Here is a 25013-nt window from a genome sequence, read left to right as displayed (position 1 = left end):
TGAGGGCCCTCTAGCCTTTCCAACAAGGTAAAGTACCTTATGTCGTCTCCGCCCATATAAAGGTGACGAAAAACCATGGCGAGACTTTAATACGCGTGAGGCGCACGTGAGGAGCTGACATGGCCGCAGCTGATGTGAAAAAGGTTTTGCAATTAAAGCATCAGCTGAAAGAATCATGTGAAGGACACACGGTAGGATGCTGGCTGTCTCTGTGCATCAGTCAACGAAAAGGTTTTGTATCGTTTGACAAAAATAATGTAAACAGACTGAACGATAAAGCCGCAGAGGCAAGACAACACCGGGATTAACGCAATAACATTCAACTTTCAGGCACCTTATTAAAATATGCCTTCTATGAATTGGGTCATCAAGACAAAACCTCTAATATCAGCATGATTTATCAATTTGGATAGGAGGCGAATACAATTGGGATAAATTTAAACAATAGTCAACTAAATAAACTGAAAGGTTGAAATGTGTAATCAGATTTATTTTATATAGCTTTTTCCTGTTTGCTGTTTTTTTTTCTTTCTTTTTTTTCTCTCTCTCTGTAATTATGTAGATGTTTAAATTTCACTGAAAACCTATGGTAAATCAATGGGGTGACATTTTATTGTATTTCATAGGTGTAGGCTATATATAATTATGTATATATAAAATATGCATGCATACTCTTTACACAGGAAATAAAGGTGACCTATGAATAGGAAATGTAGATGGCTATGTCAGCAGCTGTTGACATGAATGATTTGGGGGGGGGGGCACTTGAGAGGGGGTCTTTCTAAAAATAACCCTGCAGATGTCTTATGTTGGCTGTGTGAAGGTGCAATGTGGCAGTACTTATTGTGTTTAAATGTAACATTCAACATGTTGGAGACTTGAGCAGTGCCTTGTTAAAGTAGTGTTTTGTTTGATGTGAATGCACAGAAGCCTCTCTACTGCACACGCGCGCAGTATCTTGTGTCTTACAGCCGGTGGGTGGCTGTTATTTCATTGCCCATTTATAGTACCTTAGCTGAGGTTTCCCTATACATGGAGCCGGACCAGAGTGCTCGCTCAGCAAATTCAACTTTTTACACAGCCATGATTTCTAATTCTGTTCTGTATGTGATATCCACAACATATGAGTATTTTCAGTAACATTAGGTTGTATTAATTAGTGTTTGAAATGCAATCTACAGAAATTTCTATTTGATTCATATGTATTCCTTGAACTTATTTTCTGGACCGTGGTGAAATAACACTTAATTTCCCAGAGTGCTCTAATTTTCTGCATTTAAAATCAATGTAAAGCAGGTTTGCAAGAACTTAAAAACAAGAAATGTTCTTTCCTAGTTTGTTGAAACCTCTGCAACCACACTAACACTAATTAATGTTCGGATGATTGCGCTCTGACTACTGAATTCAGTAAAGCTCTCCTTGTATTGTATTGTTAGTTCAGCAGCTTGTCGGAGTTTAAATTCACATTAATTGAAACCGAGGCAGTTTTAAAATTCTCAAAACCTGGTAATAAGCAAATTATTGCTTCGGTTATTTAATTTAACCTGTTCTGTTTCAGCTGCTGAAAATCTTGAAGAAGCTTGAAGTATTGGACATTACAATTGAAATTCTCGCAGTAAGTCCTAATTTTTTTTTTTTTTTTTAAGTATTGAAATATTTTTCTCTCAGGCTTCCAATATTCATATTTTGTTTGTAGGAAACGGGAATTGGAAAAGTCGTCAACTCCTTTCGGAAGCATGATGAGGCAGGAAAGGTGGCAAAACTATTGGTTAATCGATGGAAAGCACTTGTTCCAAAGGGCTCTATAAGGTATCATCTGGTACATGTCTGTAATTGGAAAAAAGAGATTTTATATTTTTCTTGTGACGTAGTGTATCCTGGTCTGCACATTTTTGTTCTTTCTTGCAGTTCAAGCGGGGGAAAGCCTGATGACTGCCTAACCCAAAATGAACAGCTTAATGAAGACATTCCAGAAAGGAGTAAACATGAAAACAACCAGCTTTCAGAGACCGCCAATTATAGGAAGAAGCCAAAAATTGAGAAATCCAGTACTGAAAAGAAAATGTCACAGAATGTCGACATTAAATGCAAAATCATGCCCAGTAAATCCAAAATCTACTTTAATGGTGAAAAAAAGGGTGAGCCAAAAAAAGATTCAAGTGTAAATCAGGGCTCAGGACATGGCAAGGAAAAGACAAGTGTTGAGCACACAAAACACGAGAGCAAAAAGACTGACAAGGCTTCTTGTAAAAATCACGAAAATATGAAACGTGAAAAGTCTTTGAAAAGACCCGAAGCAACACAAAAGCAGAGAGAGAAGAGTGGAGATGCATGCAAGAAAGAGAAGCTGGAGAAGGCCACAGACAAAGCAGTAGCAATGGAGGCTGAGGATGGCTGTCAAACACCTTCCATGTCCTTTGAGGCTTACCTGAGCTATGACCTCGAGCCTCCCAAACGCAAAAAATCCTTCAGTGTCGCTAAGAACCCCAAGAGACTTAAAACTGACCACAAAGAGAAGAAGACGAGCAAAGCAGTAACCGACAGCCCAGTGAGAACGGCACACAAAAAAACCTGCGTATGTTGCTTGTGGTTGTTTTTCTCCGATCTTTAAAAAAATACTAGTTCTGCCACAATGAAAATGACGTGAGTCCAGAAAATCTCACAGCTGTGCTGTAGCTTTCATATCGAGCCACGTTGGATCAGTTTGCCAAACACAGATTAACAAATTATGCTTAATGTTATTGATCTCAAACCTGACGCATGCAGCTATTGTTGTTATTTGTGATTTGAGATTTTGGAGCTCTATACTGCAGTCGCTTTCCATTGATTTTCATCCCAAAAATCCACATGGTGTGTTTTATTGAAGACAAAGTCAAACCGGTTTAAAACGATGTGGAATTGTGTAAATGATAACAGACAGACAGACATGTGTTTTTTTTTTTTTTTTGTACTCCAGGTTCCTGAGCAGTCAGTGATGGACTTGCTAAACATTCCTTTGCCAACCAGTTTTCCTGATTGCGAGGATGTTTCTCAGTATCAGTACTTCAGTGAAAAGAAAGGTGGGTCGAAGCTTTGCATCTGCTGTTTTTTTTCCCCCTCTATGTTCTCAAACAATGCCAAAAGCTTGACACTGCTGCAGAAGAAGTTGTCTCAGCCATTCATTTATTTTCCTAGCGGATCGAAAGCTCAGTGATGTCTGTGAAGAGCCCCCGGTCTTCATTGGACAAAGGCTGAAGAATAAGATGCAAGTGTACTCTGGGAGTAAGATGGCGTACCTGCCCACCATGATGACGCTGTACCAGCAATGCATTCGAGCGCTGCAGAACAACATTGACTGTATGTGACTGGACACTGTGATTCTGCTCTCTATATTAGAATGGCGTGAGGTCAGGGGATCTGGTCTTAAAGAGTTTTTGACCCCTTTCGCAGCTCTCTATGAAATCGGAGGTGTGCCATTTGAGATTTTGGAGCCAGTGCTAGAGCGCTGCACGTCTGAACAGCTGCTCCGGATCGAGGAGTGTAATCCAGTAAGAAGCTAACGGTTGTATTTCATAGCGAGGAGTAGAGCTGGAAACTGTGTGCCATATAGATATAAATTGACTCAACCATGTGGATTATTTTTTTTTATTATTAACATTTTGAATAATAGTCATGAAAAGTATTAAATGGCATTGAAGTCTAGAATTTGCCTCTGACCAAGTCAAAGTTTTAAATTAAAGCAATAAGTCCCAAGAAGCTGGGGTTTACAGTCAATTTATAACTGAATCCCTAAAACCCACTTAGCTGTTATAAATTCACTGTAAACCACGGCTTTCTCAGGGCTTATTGTATACAAACCATTATTCAATGTATGTAGCAAGGTTTAAAAAAATAAAACCGAGCAAATAAGTGTAATGATATTAATAAAAAACATATTCTTCCACCAAACAATGTAGTTCCTCTGAAACCATTGTGGTTGCAACAAAGTGGTTGCCGAGCAACACCCAGAAGTAAACAAAGGTGTATGTTTGTAGTGTATTTTACAACAGCTTTGAAACCAATCCTCTCCAATCAGAATCAATGACCACAACTACCTGCTTTATAAGAACTATTTGATCTTTTGTCTAAATTCCAGTTCTTTACAATGTAATTGTTGTTGTTTTTTTGTTTTTTTCATTTGTCCAAGTCTACAAAACAAGTTGCAAGCTTTCAAACAAGCCTTATGTGTATAAAAAAATAGTCATTAAGTGACTTCCCAATATAGGTTTTGTCTTTCTGACACAGGTGTACATTGGGGTGACGGACCACCTGTGGGAGAGACACTGCCAGAAAGACTTCAGAAACGCCCAGCTGGAGGAGTATGAGTCCTGGAGAGAGATGTACCTCCGCATGTCCAAAGAGAGGGAGAGAAAACTCAAGCAAATCACAAAGAGCATCGTCTCCGCTCACTCCGGGAAGCCCAAAGGTAATTGGATTTGCACCGTGCTCTGCAGTTTCTCATTGCTCCTTGTTTCTTCTTTGCATTGTGTTACGGGAATCATTCACCCAAAAATTAAGAGTTGCTGAAAATGTACTTTAGGAGATTATGAGAAATGCATTGCATCACTTTCTCACAAGTGGAACCTCTGCAGTGAATGGGTGCCATCAGAATGACAGTCCAAACAGCTGATAAAAACATCACAATAATTCACAGCTCTCCAGTCCATCACTTAATGTTTTGTGAAGTGAAAAGAATACAATATTTAAACCATTTCAACTTTTAACCATTGCTTTTGGCCAAATACCAGTCCATAATTTTTAATCCAGTGAAAATGTCCATCCCTTTTTAACCTCTATTATGGATAAGAGGACTCCTGTTTAAGCTGGAAGCAATGGTTTGAAGTTTGAAAACATGCAGCTTTCCACTTCATAAGATGTTAACTGATGGAACAGAGTGGTGTGGATTATGATGATGTTTCTATGAGCTGTTTAGATGCTGAAGTTTCTGACTGCACCCATTCACTGTTGAGGATCCGTTGGTGATGTAATGATAAATCTGTTCTGATGAAGATATAAATACATCTAGATCTTGGATGTCAACCAATTTTCATTTTGGGGCAAACGGTTTCTTTAATGTCCCAAAGCAGCCCTGACCACTGATATTCTAATATGCACGGTATAAAATATATTAAAGTATCTACTCTTGCCCAGTGCTGTGATGTAGTACAGCTGATTTTGGTTGCTTCCTCCTCCTGTAGATTGTCAGCTAAGGTTAATTCTGCTGTCTAAGCTGGTACTTTAGAGACAGACGCTGACTGACTATTGGGAGATGATTTGTAAGTGTAATCTGTACGCCTCATCTTTAAGTGTTTCTCCAGAGCTGGAACAGTTGTTTGTTGGTGAGCTGAGCTTGAAGACTGATAAATGCAGTTGGCTTCTGTGGTAATATGGCTCGAACCATCTGTCTGCTCAGACTATGAATAGATTCAGAGCGCAACTGTGACTCTGGGGTTAATGGCAGTAGATGGAAACGGTTGAATTCTAATGCCTTCAAACTTTAGTTTCATCTTCATTTAGGCTCTTTTGATTTGTCCGTTTAATCTTCTAAATGATTTTGTAGCATAGATGGCATCACAGCAGATGTCTTGCAACTAGTCTTAGAATTTTGAAATATTAAAGGGGTCATATGATGCTTTTTAAAAAAAAAACATTATTTTTCAAATACTGTACATTATTGTCCTCTATGCCCCGTCTCTCTCAATCGCGTCGTTTCTACAAAGTCCCTCCTTCTGTCAAGCGAAGTCTGCTGTGATTGGCCAGCTGAAACAGTGAACTGTGATTGGCTGAACACTGCAAGCACTCGTCGGAAATGTAACGGCCCTTTCCATAATCATGAGCTTCATCTTCAAAACAAATGTAGACAGTAAATAATGTCCTTAGTTTTACCATCAGTTCAAACCCAAAAGAGGAACAGAGTGATGAAGCTCGTATGTGTTTGCAGTACACAAGACATGGACGGTTAACGCAGCTGACTCCACTGTGATGTGAGTGACCTGCTTTTGTTTTCTCAGATACACACAGCCATACATGCCAACCCTCCCGATTTTTTCGGGAGACTCACGAATTTCAAAGCCCCTCCCGAAAATCTCCCGGGCCAACCTTTCTCCCGAATTTCTCCCGATTTCCACCCGGACAACAAAATTTCTACACCATCCGTCACTTGGCGCCGTTTCAGACCGACAAATAGGGACTTAGCAACAGCCTCTGGTGGAACGGCAACGCCATTCTGTCGTTATATTGCACATGCGTGAATTTAACTGCTACTTTGTGACGTTCTACTTTAACGGTCTACTACGGGAGAACAGCTGATTTGCCGGAGTCGCTTCAACGTGAGAGATTAGGTAAATAAATGTTATGGCATATGACACTGTAATTTGCATCGGTTTATGATTGTCTGATCACAAACGATCTCATTGAGAATCCCGAGAACATCTATATAGGTAATAAAAAAATATTTTATTTTACCATGATAGGTAAAAAAAAAAAAGATAGCTTGAATGCACTGTAAGTCGCTTTGGATAAAAGCGTATGCTAAATGCATAAAAAAAAAATCTACCAGAATTGGTAGGTAATTTTCTGAAATTAAATTCATTTAAGCATTCGTCTTCCTCCATGTAATCAAGGTTAAAAGGTAAGTATTGCTTACATGGTAAATCTAGCTTTTTACTTATTTACATCATACAATATTAAAAACTCATTTTCTGACAAAAGATTGTCATTTAATGCCATCATCATAAAGCAATCATTCTCTTGCTTTTTTAAAGTCAAGCGCGGCAAATTCAGAACAGAAAAAGAAGGAGAAGAGGAAGAAAGAAGAGACATGGCGAATAAAATTAAAAAAATATGCCTGCAAATTCCTAACTGAATGGACTGGGTTGGGTGTGCATAAATGGGGTTGGGTTGTGATGGGTTGTTGTTACTGTACATAACATGTATGTATAAACTATGTAAAGATAAATGAATTATATTCTTCACGAATTATATTCCCCCCCGCCTTTTGAATATCTCCTGAATTCTGAGGTCTCAAGGTTGGCAAGTATGCACACAGCATCTCCCTGACATGACTGCTTCAACACTGTGTTACTGAAACCATGCCTTTTGCGTGAACATTTGGGCGGCATTATGCAAATATTTCCACATAGTGATGTAGACATGTGGGACGTGTTTGAACGAGCCGTTTTGTGGGGAGTGGCAGAGTCTTAACTTTGATAAAGAATATCTCTTTGGATTTAAAACTTTTAGTCTTTGCAACTTCAGGGATCTTATCTGTGCACAATCAGCTTGTAATGCTCCAAAGAGAAAGGAAAACTTGAAATCACATCATATAACCACTTTAAAAGATGCATAATGTAATGTTTACCAAATACCGTAAAAATAATGTTTATAAAAATGTGTTCCCTTTAAAGTTTCCTGCACATTTTAATGAAGTGAAAGGAAGTGGAATGTACTGTACTCAAGTTGTTGTTTTTCTCTTAGATATCTAATATGAACTGCTGGCCAAATGAATAGAAAAAGTGCCCAGAAAGTGTCTCTTTGCTCTTACTGTAGCTTCTCATAATGGATGACTTGTATTTCTTATTTAAAATGATGCGAAGAAAAAGATATTTAGAATATAACTATACAGCATCATCTAGAGCACAGTAAAACATATATGACCTACATTTAACAAGTACATATTACCCCGAATGATCTGTATGTAGCTCTGTTCGGACTGTAGTTGTTTCTCATGCAGATAGTTACAAGAGCTAGTCTATGATTTTATTGTCATCCAAATCCAGAATGTCAGTGTTTTTCCCCCACCACCTGCTTTAACTTTGCTTTGAAAGTCTGTTGACGCCTAATGTCACACTTACGGTTTTGTGCTTTTGTTTTTCTCTCTTAGGCAGGCAGGTGAAAATGGCGTTTATTCACTCAGCTGCTAAGCCACCTAGAAATGTGAGGATCCAGCAGGAGATTCACGGCACGGCCGGCCCCGTGACACTACCTCACCCAACAGACCGAGCCAGGTCAGTTCAGACCAGATGAGGCCAGCTGTGTGTACTCGCATCACACTGACAGAATTCATAAAACAACTGTGTAAACATCATCATGCAGTGTGAGGGAGTCCGTAGAAGATTTCTAAAGGTACTGGTCAATTTCTGTTGCTATAGTAGTAGTTAATCCAAAAGAAAAGAGAAAATTAACTGTGCCATTCAAGATGTAGAGGAGTTGGTTTCCTCATCAGAACAGATTTGGAGAGATGTAGCATTCCATCACTATTTTACACCAATGGAGTGAATGGGTGCCGTCTTTTAGAGAGTGGGAATTGACTTGAAAACCAAGGGTTTCTCCTTCTGTTAGTGTCACGCTAGTCACTGTGCAGATGGATATCATTCAGAGAAACTCTTTCACTCCTCTCCCCAGCAGTGTGAAGCCCAATGAGAACCGGGGAAGATCCGGCTTCAGTGAGCCTGCGAAACCCCCCACTAACAGCTCTGGCCAAGCCCAAGACCCCCGAAAGATTAAAAGTGAGTTTCCACATGCTCTCAACTGTGCCACACTTTATTTGGCAGGAGTCGATCTGTATTCCAATAGTTAGAATATGTGGAATTGCACTAAATTGGCATCTGGTAGTTTATCTGGTTTGAGCGCGAGACCTGTCACACATTACCAACACTCAAACCGCCGCAACGGTTAACATGACATCAGCTTTCATTTAAACCTAAAATAGTTTTGATTTTAATTAACATTCTCATTTAATCGAAATCATTTGATTAGATGGTTAATACTCAATGTTAATAAGCAAATGCTCATTGTTTTGCTGGTTTTAATGTGACGTGTGTCTCGTATGTTCACAGGAGTGGCACCCATGATGGCAAAGTCTCTAAAGGCCTTTAAAAAGCAGCTTAGTCGCAGATGAATGAAGCAGATGATACTGAAAGTATATCATTCCTTGCCCCCTCCATTGTCTAAACTGTTTGGAGTCCCTCCCCTCACAATGTTCCAAAAGATGCTTACAGTATTGATGAAATATGATCAACTTCATACTTATTTGTATGGACAAAAATTGCACTTTGAAATCAAGCTGCCTCTTTGTATTATTGTTGTTTTTTTTTTTCCAATCATGACAGACCCGGTTTGAATTCTGGAATTAAAACTATAAATAATCACAGACTCTGCTGTCTGCTGTGGTGCTTGCCTGCGGTGTGCTATCAAACCCAAGCCTGTTTGTCTCCATCTGCTGGATGTGGGGGCCACTTACATTCACTTCTCAGAGAGCTGGTATCCATTATTAAAGGGTGGATCACTGGTTGGAAAGTTGCAGACGACAGGGCGAAAAAACAGTACTAATTGCAAATAATAAAAAGGACTAGCCTAATAGTATATATTTTTTTTGGTCCTAGTTTTGTTAAATCTGGGCCCTGAGGCAAAAGCAGTTGAAGCAACCGTTTTGTTTAGAAAATCCTAAGGTTCAAGAGTCACTCTTAAATATTAACTGGGTAGTTAATTTAACATTGGTTTAAATATTAAAGAAACAATGGCTCCTTTTTATGGGTTTTTAAGCACCTGAGGAAAACAAGGTTTAATTTTAACCAGTTTTTTTTGCAGTGATGCTATTGAAGAACCACTTTGGGTTCCCTAAATAACCTTTCTGTGAACAGTTCTTAAAAGAACCATTTTCTTGTGCAGAATATTTTAATGATCTAAAAAAAGCATTTATAATTTTCCCCCCCTTTGCACAGGGTATAATGGATTTTCTTCATGAAACCATATATGCTAATTAAGAACCTTTTCTTCGGTGCAAACAAAAAATACTTAAAAAAAAACACTACTCCGTGCATATCTTCACCAGCTGAACAGAAATGTGAACATTAAAGAGAATTTTGACAAACACATGAGTGAATTAACTTTTTTTGAGGAAAGTGTTTAATAATGTTCATGTGCAAAAAAAAAAAAAAATGTGTGTATAAGCTGCAGGCAGGACATGTAGGATGTACCTCACAAACTTAATAAATCCAGTGGAAGTGCAAGTTTTTGGCAGGTGGGAAATAATGGCTCAGGGAGATATGCATGATGTTATCAGACCGTCTGTATTTCAAACTTCTAGTTCAAAAATGTATCAACTAACAATATTCTATTAGGATTTTAGAATGGCTGTTGGGTAAAAACAATAGATACAATTATTTGCCAATTTTGCCAATTGTTTTGAGGTTCATAACTGCTTTGCTGTTTAAATTGTGCTGAAAAGCCTGTTGTGCATGTTGTCAGAAAAGGGCTAAGTGTTCAGTTAACCGTATGATTGATTTTTCCTCAGCAGAAAAGCTTTTGTTTTCTTTTTAATAGTCGATGCTTGAAATGTTTATGAAAGTGTCTTTTAAAATAAGCGTTTCTCTAATCTTTCTGCATAAGCATGATGTGTTGATCCAGTCATAGCATGTCACTGAAAGAAAAAACACTGACCTGTGTGCAATATTATCTTTTAAACAACAGAAACACAAAATTAATTTGACTGTGACCTGATTGTGTTGTGAACACAGCAGCAGGTTTTGAGCCGTCAGCTGTCATCTTTTCATTTCTCAGCTCTGTTCTTCAAACTCTCATAGTAAGAAGTGTTTACTAAATGGCAAGCAAATTAGTAACAAACAGTTAGTGCTTCATGACGTTTTACAATAGCTGTTGTTGCTTATTTAGTTATGTTTACTCTCAATCTGTTCATTGAAGAGAATTAAAACAACATTGTGCATTTTCTTCTTCTTTACTATAGCAGTTTATAAGTTATTCTCTAAGGGAACAAAATTAATTTGTGCCATTTTTAATTCTGAGATGAAGATATTTTATGATTTTCTACGCTGTTGTAATTTATGGTATCAATAATGTTATAATTTTCAGGTCTCAATTGAACCTACTTATGTAATAACCTCACATGTGAAGGACAACCTTGTTGAATCATTGTCCAGATAACATAAAAAAGGGAGTGGTATAGTTAACACGTTTTTTTCCTGTAGGAATCCATTTAATTTATCATTTTGTTTTATTATAGGTCATGCATGTTCATGATTACATTACAAACTATTGTTATTTTTACTGTTATTATCAGCTTAATAATAATGACAAACTCTAATAAAATGTTTAAAAACTTGACAACATTTCAAAACGCGAAAAAAGTTCAACAATACAATTGTGAATCTGGCGGTTTTATTTTTTTAATTTAAAAATCAATGCCAGGCTCTCATTTAAACCTGATTTTTTTATTAAGTATTATTTTTTATTTTTAATGTAAAACAAATAAAAGCTATGATGTAATTAAGAAATATATCAAATCGGGTGGATGTTCAATAAACAGATTTGTGACTGGACTTTCTGATGTGATAAATGGACAGATATGAAACCGAATAAACTTGTTGAATGTCACATAACTGTTTAAGGGCGACAGGTGTGTTAGGGGAAGTGTAGTTTATGTCGAGTGCACGCGCAGGGAGGGAGGGAGAGAGAGATAGAAAAGGGAGGAGCCGCTGGGATTCGTGACGTCAGTCTGGAATGAGGGAGTGAATGTTCCGGGTCAGAAACTCCGGGATAAGGAAAACGCCAAATAAACGCCACTAAACAGGCATGAAACCGTTTACAAAGAGCGATATGGTACACTTATCAGCCTCTCAGTAAATATGTCGCGAGAAAGGTGAAAAAGCGGAAGGAAAACACCGGGGATCAAAGCAGAAGTGGAGCGCGACGATTTTATTCCATGTTTCAGTCGCGTCGGAGATCTATGCGACACTAGTTGCGCTCTTTCACCGTTCCTAGTTTCTCCGGCTCGTCTGTTTGAGTTTGGATTGCTGTGGCAACTTTTCCAAGCAGTAGGGATCTATCCAGGCTAGGATCAGCCTCCCGTGATGTTTAACTGTATCCCCCTGTGGCGGTGCAGCCGTCACATCGAGTCGGTCGATAAGCGCCACTGCTCGCTGCTCTTCGTCCCGGAGGAGATCTATCGCTACAGAGCGAGTCTGGAAGAGCTTTTACTGGACGCCAACCAGCTCCGGGATTTGCCCAAGGTAAGAAGACGCCAACCTGTGCTAGGACCATTGTTGCTAGAACACTCTGTTCACTAAGGGATGAATGAGAAGCATTTGTGTGCTGCGTCTCAAACCCTAATCCGCCGTCTGTTTGTTCGAGCATTGCGCGCGCTGAGCGGAGAGACGCGCAACAGCTCGGGACACATGCCCCGTCCACAGCGGCTTTCAGCATCACCGGGGCCTCCTCGCAGGCGCCTCGGAAGTCACTTAACATTTTTAGGTGTCAGACATCTATTCTTAGTCCGCATCAGTTTGGCAAGAGGTGTTGCAAATCAGCTTCAGTTTTGGCCATCGTAACCACCAAGAGTGTCATTATGCATACTTCCAGTCAGCAGCATTTTTGGGTGAAAAAATATAGGTGAAGGTGGGTTCCTCTAGCATGATGGGCATGACAAGAGTTCAGAGCGGTTTTAGGCATCTGGGTGTCAGTCAGCATTGTTGTAGTAAAGTTTAGTGCTGGCAAACTATTTGTTTACATGAAACGTGTGTGTGTGTACTGTGTACATTTATTTATTATGCAAATATAAGTACACACACACACATGCATGTGTATATTTAAGTTATGTTTATAAAATATTTATATGTAATGTAAGTTATGAGTATAATTATATAATCTACATGTAAATGCATGTAAATATTTTCAAAATGTATACTGTGTTTTATAAATATACACAGTACACACACATTATGTAAACAAAAACTTTTATTTTGGATGTTATTAGACGCGATTAATTGTTTGACAGCAATCAAAACATTTTTTTGTCTTTGTAGGCCGAGCTGTACAGAAACGCTCTTATAATGCCAGAATGCCATGCTCACTAGGATTTGAAACACCACCGCTGTCATTGTTGGTGCACACCGCAGAGAACACCAGAACTCAGCAAAATGTGGTTGAGAAAAACACTGTGACCATGAGCTCTCGCTCCATTACACAATGTGGTTCAAACCTAAAAGAAATGATCCATGAACTAAACGCTTAAGTTTAACTTCTAAATATTCCGGACAAATGCGTCCTGCATTAGTATGTAATATGTCATGAATGGGCTGCATCGAGCCGAGAAGCTCCTCTTTCACCTTTCAGAGCTCAGACGCATGTGTGAAGCAGCGGAGAGCATCTGATCGGTGGAGAGGTTCAGGTTCATGCTGATTTAACTGTGATGCTTTGCTGACATCGATTACAGTGCTGTGCAGAAGACCATCGTATCGCACACCTGTTCTATCTCATCTGTGTGGGATTATCCTATTTTAGTGAATTCCAGAGTGTCTTTGAAATCAGAAGAGTCCTTGAGCAGGTTTCATCCTTAATCTTAAAAGCAAGACTAAGTCACGTGTGACCATTATAAAGAAAGTCAATGCAAAATGGAGCAAACAGGACCAAGAAACTTTTCCAGCTCATAGTTTTAATATTTTATCAATTTTGTGAATAGCTACTGTGGAGAGAATGAACAATTATATTCATAATTCAATTTAATAAATCTTTGCTGGGATAATAAAAAAGTTATTAAAGTAAATTGGCCACTTAACAGGCTTTCTCTTTAAGGGCTGAGTGGTTGAACGCAGTGCAATCTGGTTTTTAACCATGTATTGTAAGAAGTTGTTAACTTTCGAATTCAGTTATTTGTGTCTTGATTTTCTTTTAACTTTTAACAGAAACCATTTAGTGCACAATTCATGGAAATCCTGTCTACATTTGCTTTCATGTTGTTCACAAAAGAAGGAACTTTGAATAATGTTCTGGCTGTTCTTTTACATGCATAAAATAAATGTAGCTTTCCCTGAGGCAAGAAGATTTTAGACACCATCAAATATCATAAGACAAAGGCTGGATCCCAATTCTTCTGAAGGAGCTCAATAGTTTTGAATGAGGAACAGTGATGAGTACGGATTGGCGGGGGTGATGGGGGAAAATGTATTGATCACAATCTGATCACATTCCTTTTTTATTTTGGTGTTTTTTTTTTTTTTAGATACTTTTACAAGTCATGAGCAGAAAAGGGAAAAATTATTTCCCCATTTAAAAAAATAAAGAAAAGATTGACATCATTAAGGCCAACATGTTTTAGCAATCTCCAATTGGTTAATGAATCATTCAAGGGTTAGTTCGCCCAAAAATGAAAATTATGTCATTAATAACTCACCCTTATGCTGTTCCAAACATGTAAGACCTCCTTTTATCTTCGGAACACAGTTTAAGATATTTTAGATTTAGTCCGAGAGCTCTCAGTCCCTCCATTGAAACTGTGTGTACGGTATACTGTCCATGTCCAGAAAGGTAAGAAAAACATCATCAAAGTAGTCCATGTGACATCAGAGGGTCCGTTGGAATTTTTTGAAGCATCTAAAAGACATTTTGGTCCAAAAATAGCAAAAACGACGACTTTATTCAGCATGGTCTTCTCTTCTGTGTCTGTTGTGAGCGAGAGTTCAAATCAAAGCAGTCTGGATATCCAGTTCGCGAACGAATCATTCAGTTCACCAAATCGAACTGAATCGTTTTAAACGGTTCGCATCTCTAATACGCATTAATCCACAAATGACTTTTGTTATCTTTTTTTTTAATGTGGCTGACACTCCCTCTGAGTTCAAACAAACCAATATCCCGAGTAATGCATGCACTCAAACAGTACACTGACTGAACTGCTGTGAAGATGAACACCGAGCCGAGCCAGATAACGAATAATAGACTGACTCATTCACGAGTGAAGAACCGTTTGGTTCCGGTTCTTTTGCGCTCGACGTAATGGCGTCATTGGCGATGATTGCCCTTGATTCAAGCCTTCGGTTTACCCGCACCCATAACACTAGCACAGAATCAGTTCAGAATCAATCACCAAAAGAATCAGTTCAGTTCAGACGCTCTGTGTGTCGGTCTGCTTCATGATGAATCACACATGCGCAGTTATCATCAGCTATTCGGTTCTCGAATCGGATGAGTCCGACAGAAACAGCTCTTGACTCGTGAACGAGTCATTATCTGGCTCGGCTCTGATTTCATCTTCAGTTCTCTCATCACAGCAGTTCAGTCAATGTACTGTTTGAGTAAATGCATTACTCCGGGATATTGGTTTGTTTGAACTCAGAGGGAGTGTCAGCCACATTAAAAAAAGTGAACAGCTTAAGTCATTTGTGGATTAATGCGTATTAGAGATGCGAACCGTTTAAAATGATTCAGTTCGATTTGGTGAACTGAATGATTCGTTCGCGAACTGGAAATCCAGACTGCTTTGATTTGAACTCTCTCTCACAACAGACACAGAAGAGAAGACAATGCTGAATAAAGTCTTCGTTTTTGCTATTTTTGGACCAAAATGTATTTTCGATGCTTCAAAAAATTCCAACGGACCCTCTGATGTCACATGGACTACTTTGATGATGTTTTTCTTACCTTTCTGGACATGGACAGTATACCGTACACACAGCTTCAATGGAGGGACTGAGAGCTCTCGGACTAAATCTAAAATATCTTAAACTGTGTTCCGAAGATAAAAGGAGGTCTTACATGTTTGGAACAGCATAAGGGTTAGTTATTAATGACATAATGTTCATTTTTGGGTGAACTAACCCTTTAATTTCAGAGCTGGATCTACTTTGTCTACTTCACAGAAGTTATTCTGGATCCAGTTCACTGTACTGACTCAATGACTTGACCTCACCGAGAGGGAGATGTTCTTTTCAAAATCATGTATCGAAGTCAGTATGTATATATTTTTACCAGAACAAAACACCTGATTGCTCCGAATTGTTGCAATTCCTGTAAAATGTGCAGCTTGACATCTTGGTTTGTGGAATCCAGACTTCTGCTGTTTGTTTGCCAGGGAAGTCCGTGAAGAAGGGCATTTGTTTTGAGAGCAACCAGGATCCTGTAGCATAGCTACAGTGTGTTTTTAAGTATCTGGAGACAAATATAAACCTCCCAGAGGTGTATACTGAGAGAGAATTTAGTCAAAGGTTGTACTTTTCACTCTCCTTTGGAAGTAGTAGTAGTTTTATTTATAAAGCGCCTTTACATAGCTCAAGGTCATTTTACACAGCGCTGAACAAAAAAACACCCACATACACAATACAAACACATAGCCACATTATACAAAATACATATTAAAACGATGGATTGGAGACCTAATGCGACCACGGGGCATAGCCGAGTCAAAAGTGTGCAGTTTAGACTGGGGAAACGCACATCTCAAAGCCTGTTTCTTGCCCGTTTGTATGTGAACGCTCTTATCCTGGAGATTTCCTGGAATCGGAGACTTCTTGTTTGGCCTAAAATGTGAGGAATGCTGTGAGGAGAGCGGATGGTGTGGTGTGTGGGGGAACCAGAGTCAGACTCAGCTTACTGCGTCACTGCTCTCTCAGCAAGCTTTGCTAAGCCTTTTTTAGGTGAAATAATGGCTAGGAGTGCGATGTGTTGTGTTCTAGTAATTGTGTGAGCTGAAGTTATGATGGCACTCACTTATTAAACAAACAAAAGGCATGGTGCTCTCTTTCACTTGGTGATGTAGCCTGATGTAGCAGAATGCCTTGAAAATGAAGAGCCGTTTTTTTCCAGAATATCAGCAAATTTATAAATTTGTTATTATTGTTTAACTGCCGCATTAACATCAGTAAGTTAATATTGTCAGTTAGATTGTAATTTGGGGAAGAAAAGCCTATTGTTTTATGAATAAAATGTATTTAGACATGCTTCTCTTTTCTTGGCAAGTAAATGTGGATTTAGATAAAGATGATTAAGTAAATTATGCTTTGTTTGGAAATAAGTGCTGATAAACCTCTAATTTGGAGAATTGAGATATTTTAATGATCACATTAGAAATCATAATGTGATTTTTACAGGCCATATTTTTTTTTTGACATTATTTAAAAAAATATATATTTTTCTCACCTAAATGTTTGACCATGCACTGTATTTATATTTTTGTTTATGGTGTGATTGTTGCACAGTAGCTTACACACAGCGCAAGCCTGATTGTGTGAGCTGTGAGGTTTACACAGACTCTGTTTGCAGTGTGTATGTAGTCCATTTGTTGTACAGAAGCAGTCCAGGCTGTGTTTTCACACAAGAGTCTAGGGCTGTGCAAAAATCAAATGTGATTTTTATGCGCAACTCGTCATTAAAGACGCTCCTGTGATTAGAAGTATATCTCCAGCACGTGCGTTCAGGTCAGGGTTGCCAGGTTTTCAAAACAAATCCTGCCCAGTTGCTTCTCAACACTAGTCCAAAACTAGCCCAGATTGCGTCCCGGGGTTAAAATAGAAGTTTTTTGGCAGGTTGCCTTGGTAGAATTCGCATATAAGGGGCTAAACATCATGTAATTTGTATTGGGGTCGCTTCGACCCGCAAAAAATCGCAGGCGATTCTTTGTCAATTTTGTGTAGATTGTCGGTGGACTATGGCTCTGTGTAGTAAATGCCACTCCACCTGAACCAGTGTTGCCAAGTTTGTGTTGTTTTTCATGTCTGCGGTTTGAAGCGACCCCAATACAAATAACGTGATGTTTAGCCCCTAAAATGCGAATTTTACCAAGACAGCCCTGCCAAAAAAACTTGTATTTTTACCCCGGGAAGCAATTTATTTATTTATTTTATCGGGGAACCTGCTGGAAATGTGATTGGGCTAGTTTTGGACTAGTTTTGAGAAGCAACTGGGAAGGATTTGTTGTAAAAACCTGGCAACCCTGATCTGAACGCACGTGCTGGAGATATACTTCTAATCACAGGGGCGCCTTTACTGCCGAGATGTGCATGAAAATCACATTAGATTTTTTGCACAGCCCTACAAGAGTCTGCTCCTGATCCATGGCTGCTTACCACAAACACAACATTTATCCATTATTTTCATTTTAAATCCAAACTGCAAATGGAGTAATGTGATCCTGGCATTATTTATGTGTGCTGTAAGTCTCCAGGAGAGCGCGTGAACATTGAATGGTTCAAACACTGGCAAGAGTTAAAAAGAAAAAATGCAGTTTATAAACTTTAGTGATGATGCGACACTGCCTTGATAGTGCAAGTGACAATCCTGTGTCGACAGTGTTCAGACGTGATGTGATTTGAATCCATTTGCATTTTGAGAGAGAAAGAGTGCACACAGTGATTCATTCAAGCTGTTTGTGAAATTGTCTCGCAAAAACTTCTTCAAATGACTTTATCTTTATATTTAATGAAGAAATATGAAATGCGCCTCACCTTCAGCATAATTATTTCACCCGTGCCGGTCCGAGACTGAGACGGTGCTGCTGCATGTCTGCCAAACCTCTCACGGCAGCGTCATCAGTTTGAGATCGGGTTTATGAGATCGCCCTTTTTAGAGACCGCCGATCAACTATCCCAAAGCGGTAATCTGCCGATTGTGATCGGTAGCCGATCAATTGGAGCACCCCAAATTTTGACTTTTGTAGATCTTTTGTGTTTGCTTTGTGTCTCACTGTATTTGAATCCAGTCAGTCTTCAGATATTGCCCGAGGGGTTAAGGTTAATGTAAACTAGTGTTTGCTGGCTGAAGGGTAGAGGTTCTTCATTAACAGGAAGAACAGGTTCAGTGTTCCTCCTCCACGATGTGTCCGGTCGATTACACTCTCACAGGTTGCTGCTTTCATCAGTCACCTTTTATAAACTATAGATGGTAAAGGAAGTATTGAGATGAGTGTGCTGTGAACTTCCGAATCTGAAGAGCTCTATTGTGTGCCAGACCTGTTGCAGTTTGGGAGGTTTCTGTGTCTATTGTCTAGACCGTTTTCTCTTCCTGTGCAGCCCTAACGTTTGATTCCCGAGTGAGAAGAGAGACGGAAAACAAGAAGAGCAGCGTTTCAATACTTCTCTTTTTGATAATGGCCTGTTTGTTATAACTATCATGACATCATGTTTGTTATCATGATATCAACAATATCAACATAATATTATTAAATCACCAAAGCTTACAGAAAAAAGGATTTACCAAAATCAACTTTAGAATAGTGTTATACTATAATATACTATATTAACTATGACGTTTCTCTCAATAAATACTTAATTTGCTGCTTATTAATAGTTAGTGAGGTAGTTGTTAGGTTTAGGGTAAATTAGGGATGTAGAATAAAGCATTAATATGTTCTTAATTAGCGCTTATATTCTAGTAATATGCATGCTAATAAGCAACTAATAGGTGTTACATATTCTAAACTGTTACCATTATTTTTTCAGAAATCCTAATTTATTTATTTTCACTATTGGAGGATGCCTGTGTCCATGTACACAAATGTCAGAGGGCAGTTGCATTATTGTTTTACTGTAAGACATAACTTTCTCCCTTTTTAGTTTTTGAGGGAACAATTTATTTTAAATCCCGTCATTTACTTTTTGCATACTATTGGAAGAATATAAAATTATTTGCATAATTATTATTTTTTTTCACACTGTAACGTCTAAAATTGCTCTTCTTTGTTGTGGCTTCTTCTGTAAGTTACCATGAAGGTCTTCAGATGATTTTGCAAATGGTGTTTAAAAAGCTATGTGAAATGCAATGCATTATTCATTTCTTTGCATGGAACTCAAAGAGCAGCTGCACAGTTTTTGAAGCCCGTTTCACACCATTCTCTGCTGGCTGTCCAACAGAGTTGTAAAGTTTGCCTGGATAAGCATTTCTTTCATAGTTTTTCTCTTCAGTCTCAGCTTAGTTGCTGGTGGGTGGATTTTTCTGTCAGAAGGATTCTATAGATGTCGTATGGACACTAAAGCCCTGTTTGAACGGTAATTGTTTCTCATGGACGTCTGTGAAAATAAATTCACATATTGCCTCAGTGATCAAACTCGTGGATTCAGATGGCCATTTATTCACAGTGAAGAAATTAGTTGTGTGATCCTGCAAACCCGGGAACTCGCTGCTCACTGGTTTTCATTTTATCTTTGTTGTTATAAATAAGAACCAATGCAAAAAATAAAAATAAATTGTGTATATATTTATATATATATATATATATATATATATATAAGAAAGAAACAAGTGTATAATGTATTGCTTTTTTAAATTTTACATGTAAACATAAGCATTCAAGTAAGCTACAAAAGCAGTTCAATCGAGCAGAGAGTGATTTATTTTCTTTGCGCACAAAAAGTATTCTCGTAGCTTCGTAATATTACACTTGAACCCTTGACGTAACGTGGACTATTTTACCGATTTCCTTGCAACGTTTCTAGACCTGGCAACATTGCAGATGTGTTGACGTCTATGGAGGGTCCGAGAGCTCTCGGATTTGATCAAAAATAATGTCTTAAATTTATTTAATGTCTTAAATATCTTAATTTATGTTCCGAAGATGAACGAAGGTCTTACGGGTTTGGAACAACATGAGGGGGAGTAATTTTAAAGGGTTAGTTCACCCCAAAATGAAAATTAGGCTGCGTTTTACTCGACCGTGGTTTTTACGTTTTGAATTTTGAAACGTGTGGAGATAAGGTACTCTTTTCATAAAAAGTACAAATAAAGATAATTTTAAATGTTTAACTGCTATTTGGAGCATTTGGATTGCTAAACAAGGGATTAATAAACTAATATTTGTGAAAACCTCAAATTCAACCAAAATCGTAATTTGTCTTATTTGCCTTTAGCTCAAAATTAGCCCTTGCTTGCTTGAAAGATTGCTTGCTTTTGATTTAGTATTTATAGTGGAGTGGAGGTACAGTCACATTAGCAATATTTCAGCAAAATTCAACAGGCAAAAAAAGGTCCATTGTAGTGTTGGGTGATATGCTCAATTGTCATATGGTCAGCCCGTGAGATCGCCGAGACATGATATTATCATGTTAATTTATTTAATTATTTATTTGCTAAGTTTCATTTCTGGGAAGTGAACCAGCATGAACATAAGGCTAAAAGCAGTCAAATATTTTTAATATGTCTGAATTTGTATTTAAGATGATAACAATGTAATAGAAGCATTGTAAGTTACTAATTAGTTGTGCTTACATTTTCTCAGTTATTTGAGTAGCAGCTATAGAAACGAGCAAAGAACATTTACATTACCAAAGAGCATCGTATGAAACACCGCTCGCACAGAATTCAGCGTCTAACCAAGGAGCTTCCTTCTGGTCAGTGTGGTGAATTTGCTTGGTGATTTGATTTGTAAGTACAACAACTAAACTTTCATCATCCAGAGCATCAGTCAATCAAGCTTTTTTCATTCTAAGATCAATCAAACTCTGATTTGGACCAGGCAAGCGAAACCAAGTGTGAAAGCAACTTAAGACAGTTTTGTCACTTTTTCATGTATTGAAAACCTAAACTGGAAGGTACTGCGCATGCACAGTGATGTAGAAATAGCATAATGACGTATGACGCGCCGAGCGAGGTGTTCCTGGTGAATAAAGTGTCATAAATAAGTGTCCTGTCATTATAAATCTCCCTTTTCACTCAGTGTATGTGAAGTGGAACAGGACCACGTCCCACCAATCCTTGTTTAAGACTCCTCAACAGACGACTAGTTTTGGGTGCGGGAAAGGACACTTTTAAATCTTTTTTTTTTTTTTTTTAAGTAATGTTAAGCAGCACAACAGTTCATGTGCCGGTTGTCGTCTAATTAGGACCAGAAGTAGATAAATATCGTGTGCTTTTTAAAACCGTATGCAACAGCAGCCGTAAACTCTGTATATTCATGCAGTGTGCACATGTCAGAAGAGTAAATCTGATCAGAAGCTTGTGACATATAAACGCGCATATCAACCTGATCACTTTATTTAGCTTGCATGTAAACACTATGATCGGATTCGTAAATCAGAATGAATTAATTCCGATGGAAGCAAAAAGTGTCCACGTAAATGGCCACGTAAGTTCCAACTGGACTGCAAGATATAATGATAATGGTAGACCATTTAACTTTTTTTAGTTTACAGCGAGTGACAATGAAGCTGTACCCACCGTGAGTGCTCAGGGTCATTTATGTTAACCATCGTTGGGGCTATATCCAGAGCCAAGCCTGCTGAGCATGCAGGAAGTACAATATAAGCAGTGCTGAAGAGATGCTGCAGGCAGGTTGTTTGTTTGCTATGGGCTCTGCTCTCCGTCTGACTGCTCTGATTTATGTGCTGCTTCAAATGCACTTTTTTCCTCGTGTCAGACATGGTGACAGTGAGAGGTGGGAGGAACTGAACAAGTAGGTCAAGCAGATAGACATGAATAGCTGATTACATCACAGAGAGCCATACACTGAGCTGCTTTTGCCAGGCCACTGGACATTAGTAATTACTAACCTAATAAACTAGTTGAGTTTTTTTCTGTGTGAATTGATTGTGGAATATCTGGATGTGGTTCTGTTTGTAGTCCATTTGTGTGGAGTGTTTCTTGTATGTCTTGTGCTTCTAGACCAACACATCAATAATGCTCAAATGTGAGTCAGTAGAGCATCAGAATTACCCATAATCCTCTCTAAACTCCCTGTTGATTTGCATAGGCTATGTTTGGAATAGCATGATAATGTACTATTCTTATCTATCTCTGTAGTGTATACTGTACACATTTTTTGTATGCATAGAATAACCCACTGCAGTGGCAAAATATGCATTATACATCAAAGCATACTGTATGGAATCCCACAATGCATAGCGCTGCACTTGAATTCTTCTATGCAAACTTGAGAAAGTGTTATGATCATATGACAACAATGACTACTTGTTACCTTTTATTACTTAAAAATAAAAATAAAAGGTTTGTATACTGCAAAATATTTATGTAATAATCTAGTGTCCCTATATGTAAATATAAAGCACTTTACACTTGTGAACAGTTCAGGAGTTAATTCTCTGAACAATTCAGTGAGGTATACTGATATACAACCAAATCATTTTGATCCGAGACGTTGGCATTTCAAAATGGCTAAAATGGTACTTTAGATGCACAATGAGCTTGATCTGCTTGTTAGGCGAGTTATCAGATCACATAATCTACCAGGGCTGCACGATAAAGGTTATGGTAAATCACAGTTATTATACTCAATAAATGTAAGTGGAGAGAATGTCAGCATGCAGGGATTGCTCCCAGATTTAATCATGTGAAAGAAAAGAGACTGGCTGTTTTACACTTCCTGTAGCAAAACTTCTAAACTTATACTTGCAGGTTTGACAGCATTTTCATCTCATCAGTGCTTTTATGTAATATGAAGATGCACATGGTTGCCAGGTTGGTAAGACTGATTAAACATCTGGCAGCTAATGTATGTTGATTTTGGAGACATGTTCTGACTAGGTGGATTTATTTGTGGAAGCTTGTTAACAATGCAGTGTGTTTTTTGGATAAATAACCAGCAGGTAAATATCACAGATGCAAATTAAGAGAAGCATGAATTGTGATCTCAATTAAACTCTGATTGAGGTTAAATCATAAATGTTTTTTTTTTTATTACACAATCAATAATTTATTCTATAAATGTGTTTTTGTCATAGATTATGAATATGTTTTCCTATCGAATAAAACAAGATCTGCTTAAACTTAGTGCATATTGAAATTTCCATCTTGCATTTTTTTTTTAGATTATTTTATATGGTATGCCTGAATATAAAAATAAATTTTTCTATCATAATTTAATATCTGTGATTTTATGTACAATTTCTAGCACTAGTCCTGATTGTGCATGAATTTATCAAACTGCAGTAGCAATTAATTGGTGTTTCTTGCTCTGTTGCAGCAATTTTTCAATTTGACTAAGCTGAGAAAACTTGGCCTAAGTGACAATGAGATCCAGCGGCTGCCGGGGGATATAGCCAACTTCAACCAGCTCGTAGAGCTAGACATCTCTCGAAACGGTAAGAAGCTCTTTGCTTTATCAGACCACTGTTTAATTACTGTGCGTGTGTGTGAGAAACTTTGGCCTCCCATGTCTCGCATACGCCCTGCATATTTCAGCAGCTGGGTTTCTGTGCTCACCAATTACTCACAACCTTTCAGCATCATCCACAGTAATTCCCAGCCTGGATCACAGCGTCTCCACGCCCAAAATCCAGTTCTCGTTCAGCTATTTTTACCATTTTTGATCAAGCGGCAGTTTTAAAACTAGACTTCATGGTTTGCGGTGTCTTGTGATTTTAAATGACCTTTCTTAAAGACCTGTTTCAAGAAAAAAATATAGTTCTCCCCCATTTACTCTCCTGCATGTCTTTCTAAACCTGTATTACTTTATTTCTTCTGCTGTGCAGCATAGATTATATTTTAAGATTTTTGTCCATACATTTAAAGTCAGTGGGGTTGACTGTGGTTTGGACTCTAGTGTTCCTTTATTTTTATTTAGGGCTGCAGCTATCGATTCTTTTTGTAATCGATTAATCTAGCACTTAATCGATCGAATAATCGAGTAATCGGATAAAACGATTTGTGTGTGTTTTTGAACAACCAAAACAAATAATGCATAACAAAAATGATGTGGCTGTAAAATTAACAAGCATTTGGCTTTTATTTCTCAACAGAGGTATTTATTTCCAAGTCCAAAAGTTTGGCTCCAAAAGTTAAGTGCCAAGTTGGCATTGCCAACAATTATAGAACAATGTACAGTTAAGTGAACTTACTGTAACATGTATAACATGTATTGTAAAACTAATATGAATATAAAATTAGTTTTTTGTCTTCTTAATACACAACATTACAAAAAAAGGATTGCACCTTCTGCAAATTTAGTTTAGTTAACCTGAGAACAAAAAATGAATATAAAATATCAAGCCAAACAGGTACACAATGTATAAAATGTATAAAAAAAATTATGTAAATAAAACAATTATAAACAATTATAAATAATAAGCTGTAATCTCAAAACAAACATCAAAATGTACGTGTGTGTGTGTGTGTGTGAAGGGGTTCTTTTTTTAGGCTATACTCTCTTGCAATTGAACGTGATAGTTACGTTTACTACTTTAAAACGTCATCAAAGTTAAACATCATATCTAGTCAAACCACATCACGACATCGCTACAAATGCAGTATGGGATTAAAATCAG

The 25013-nt window shown here is 38.0% G+C and overlaps 2 protein-coding genes across 3 annotated transcripts in view; both read left to right on the top strand.

Annotated features, from left to right (window-relative positions):
* Positions 1 to 63: 63 nt before the first annotated feature.
* On the top strand, positions 64 to 9169 carry eloal (elongin A, like). 2 transcript variants are annotated; one of them, XM_052572008.1, is made up of 11 exons: positions 64 to 191; positions 1559 to 1615; positions 1697 to 1809; positions 1909 to 2575; positions 2957 to 3059; positions 3175 to 3336; positions 3430 to 3527; positions 4264 to 4444; positions 7901 to 8024; positions 8425 to 8525; positions 8856 to 9169. In XM_052572008.1, the coding sequence occupies exons 1-11, from the start codon at positions 120 to 122 to the stop codon at positions 8915 to 8917; spliced, it is 1740 nt and encodes a 579-aa protein (XP_052427968.1). In that variant the 5' UTR covers positions 64 to 119; the 3' UTR covers positions 8918 to 9169. The 2 variants fall into 2 exon arrangements, with proteins under 2 accessions (XP_052427968.1, XP_052427967.1); XM_052572007.1 differs by having other exon boundaries at positions 8422 to 8525.
* Positions 9170 to 11513: 2344 nt separating this feature from the next.
* Positions 11514 to 25013, top strand: part of lrrc1 (leucine rich repeat containing 1) — a 40457-nt gene continuing 26957 nt past the window's right edge. Inside the window, exons 1-2 of the mRNA XM_052573005.1 lie at positions 11514 to 12044; positions 23714 to 23831. Of these exons, the coding sequence (XP_052428965.1) occupies positions 11886 to 12044; positions 23714 to 23831 (277 nt within the window). The 5' untranslated portion in view covers positions 11514 to 11885. The remainder of the gene's footprint in view (positions 12045 to 23713; positions 23832 to 25013) is intronic.

The sequence above is a fragment of the Carassius gibelio genome, chromosome B13 (genome assembly GCF_023724105.1).
Source record: "Carassius gibelio isolate Cgi1373 ecotype wild population from Czech Republic chromosome B13, carGib1.2-hapl.c, whole genome shotgun sequence".
NCBI classification, from domain to species: Eukaryota; Metazoa; Chordata; class Actinopteri; order Cypriniformes; family Cyprinidae; genus Carassius; species Carassius gibelio.
Note: the sequence above shows the minus strand (reverse complement) of the source record. Positions and strands in the feature narration are given on the sequence as shown.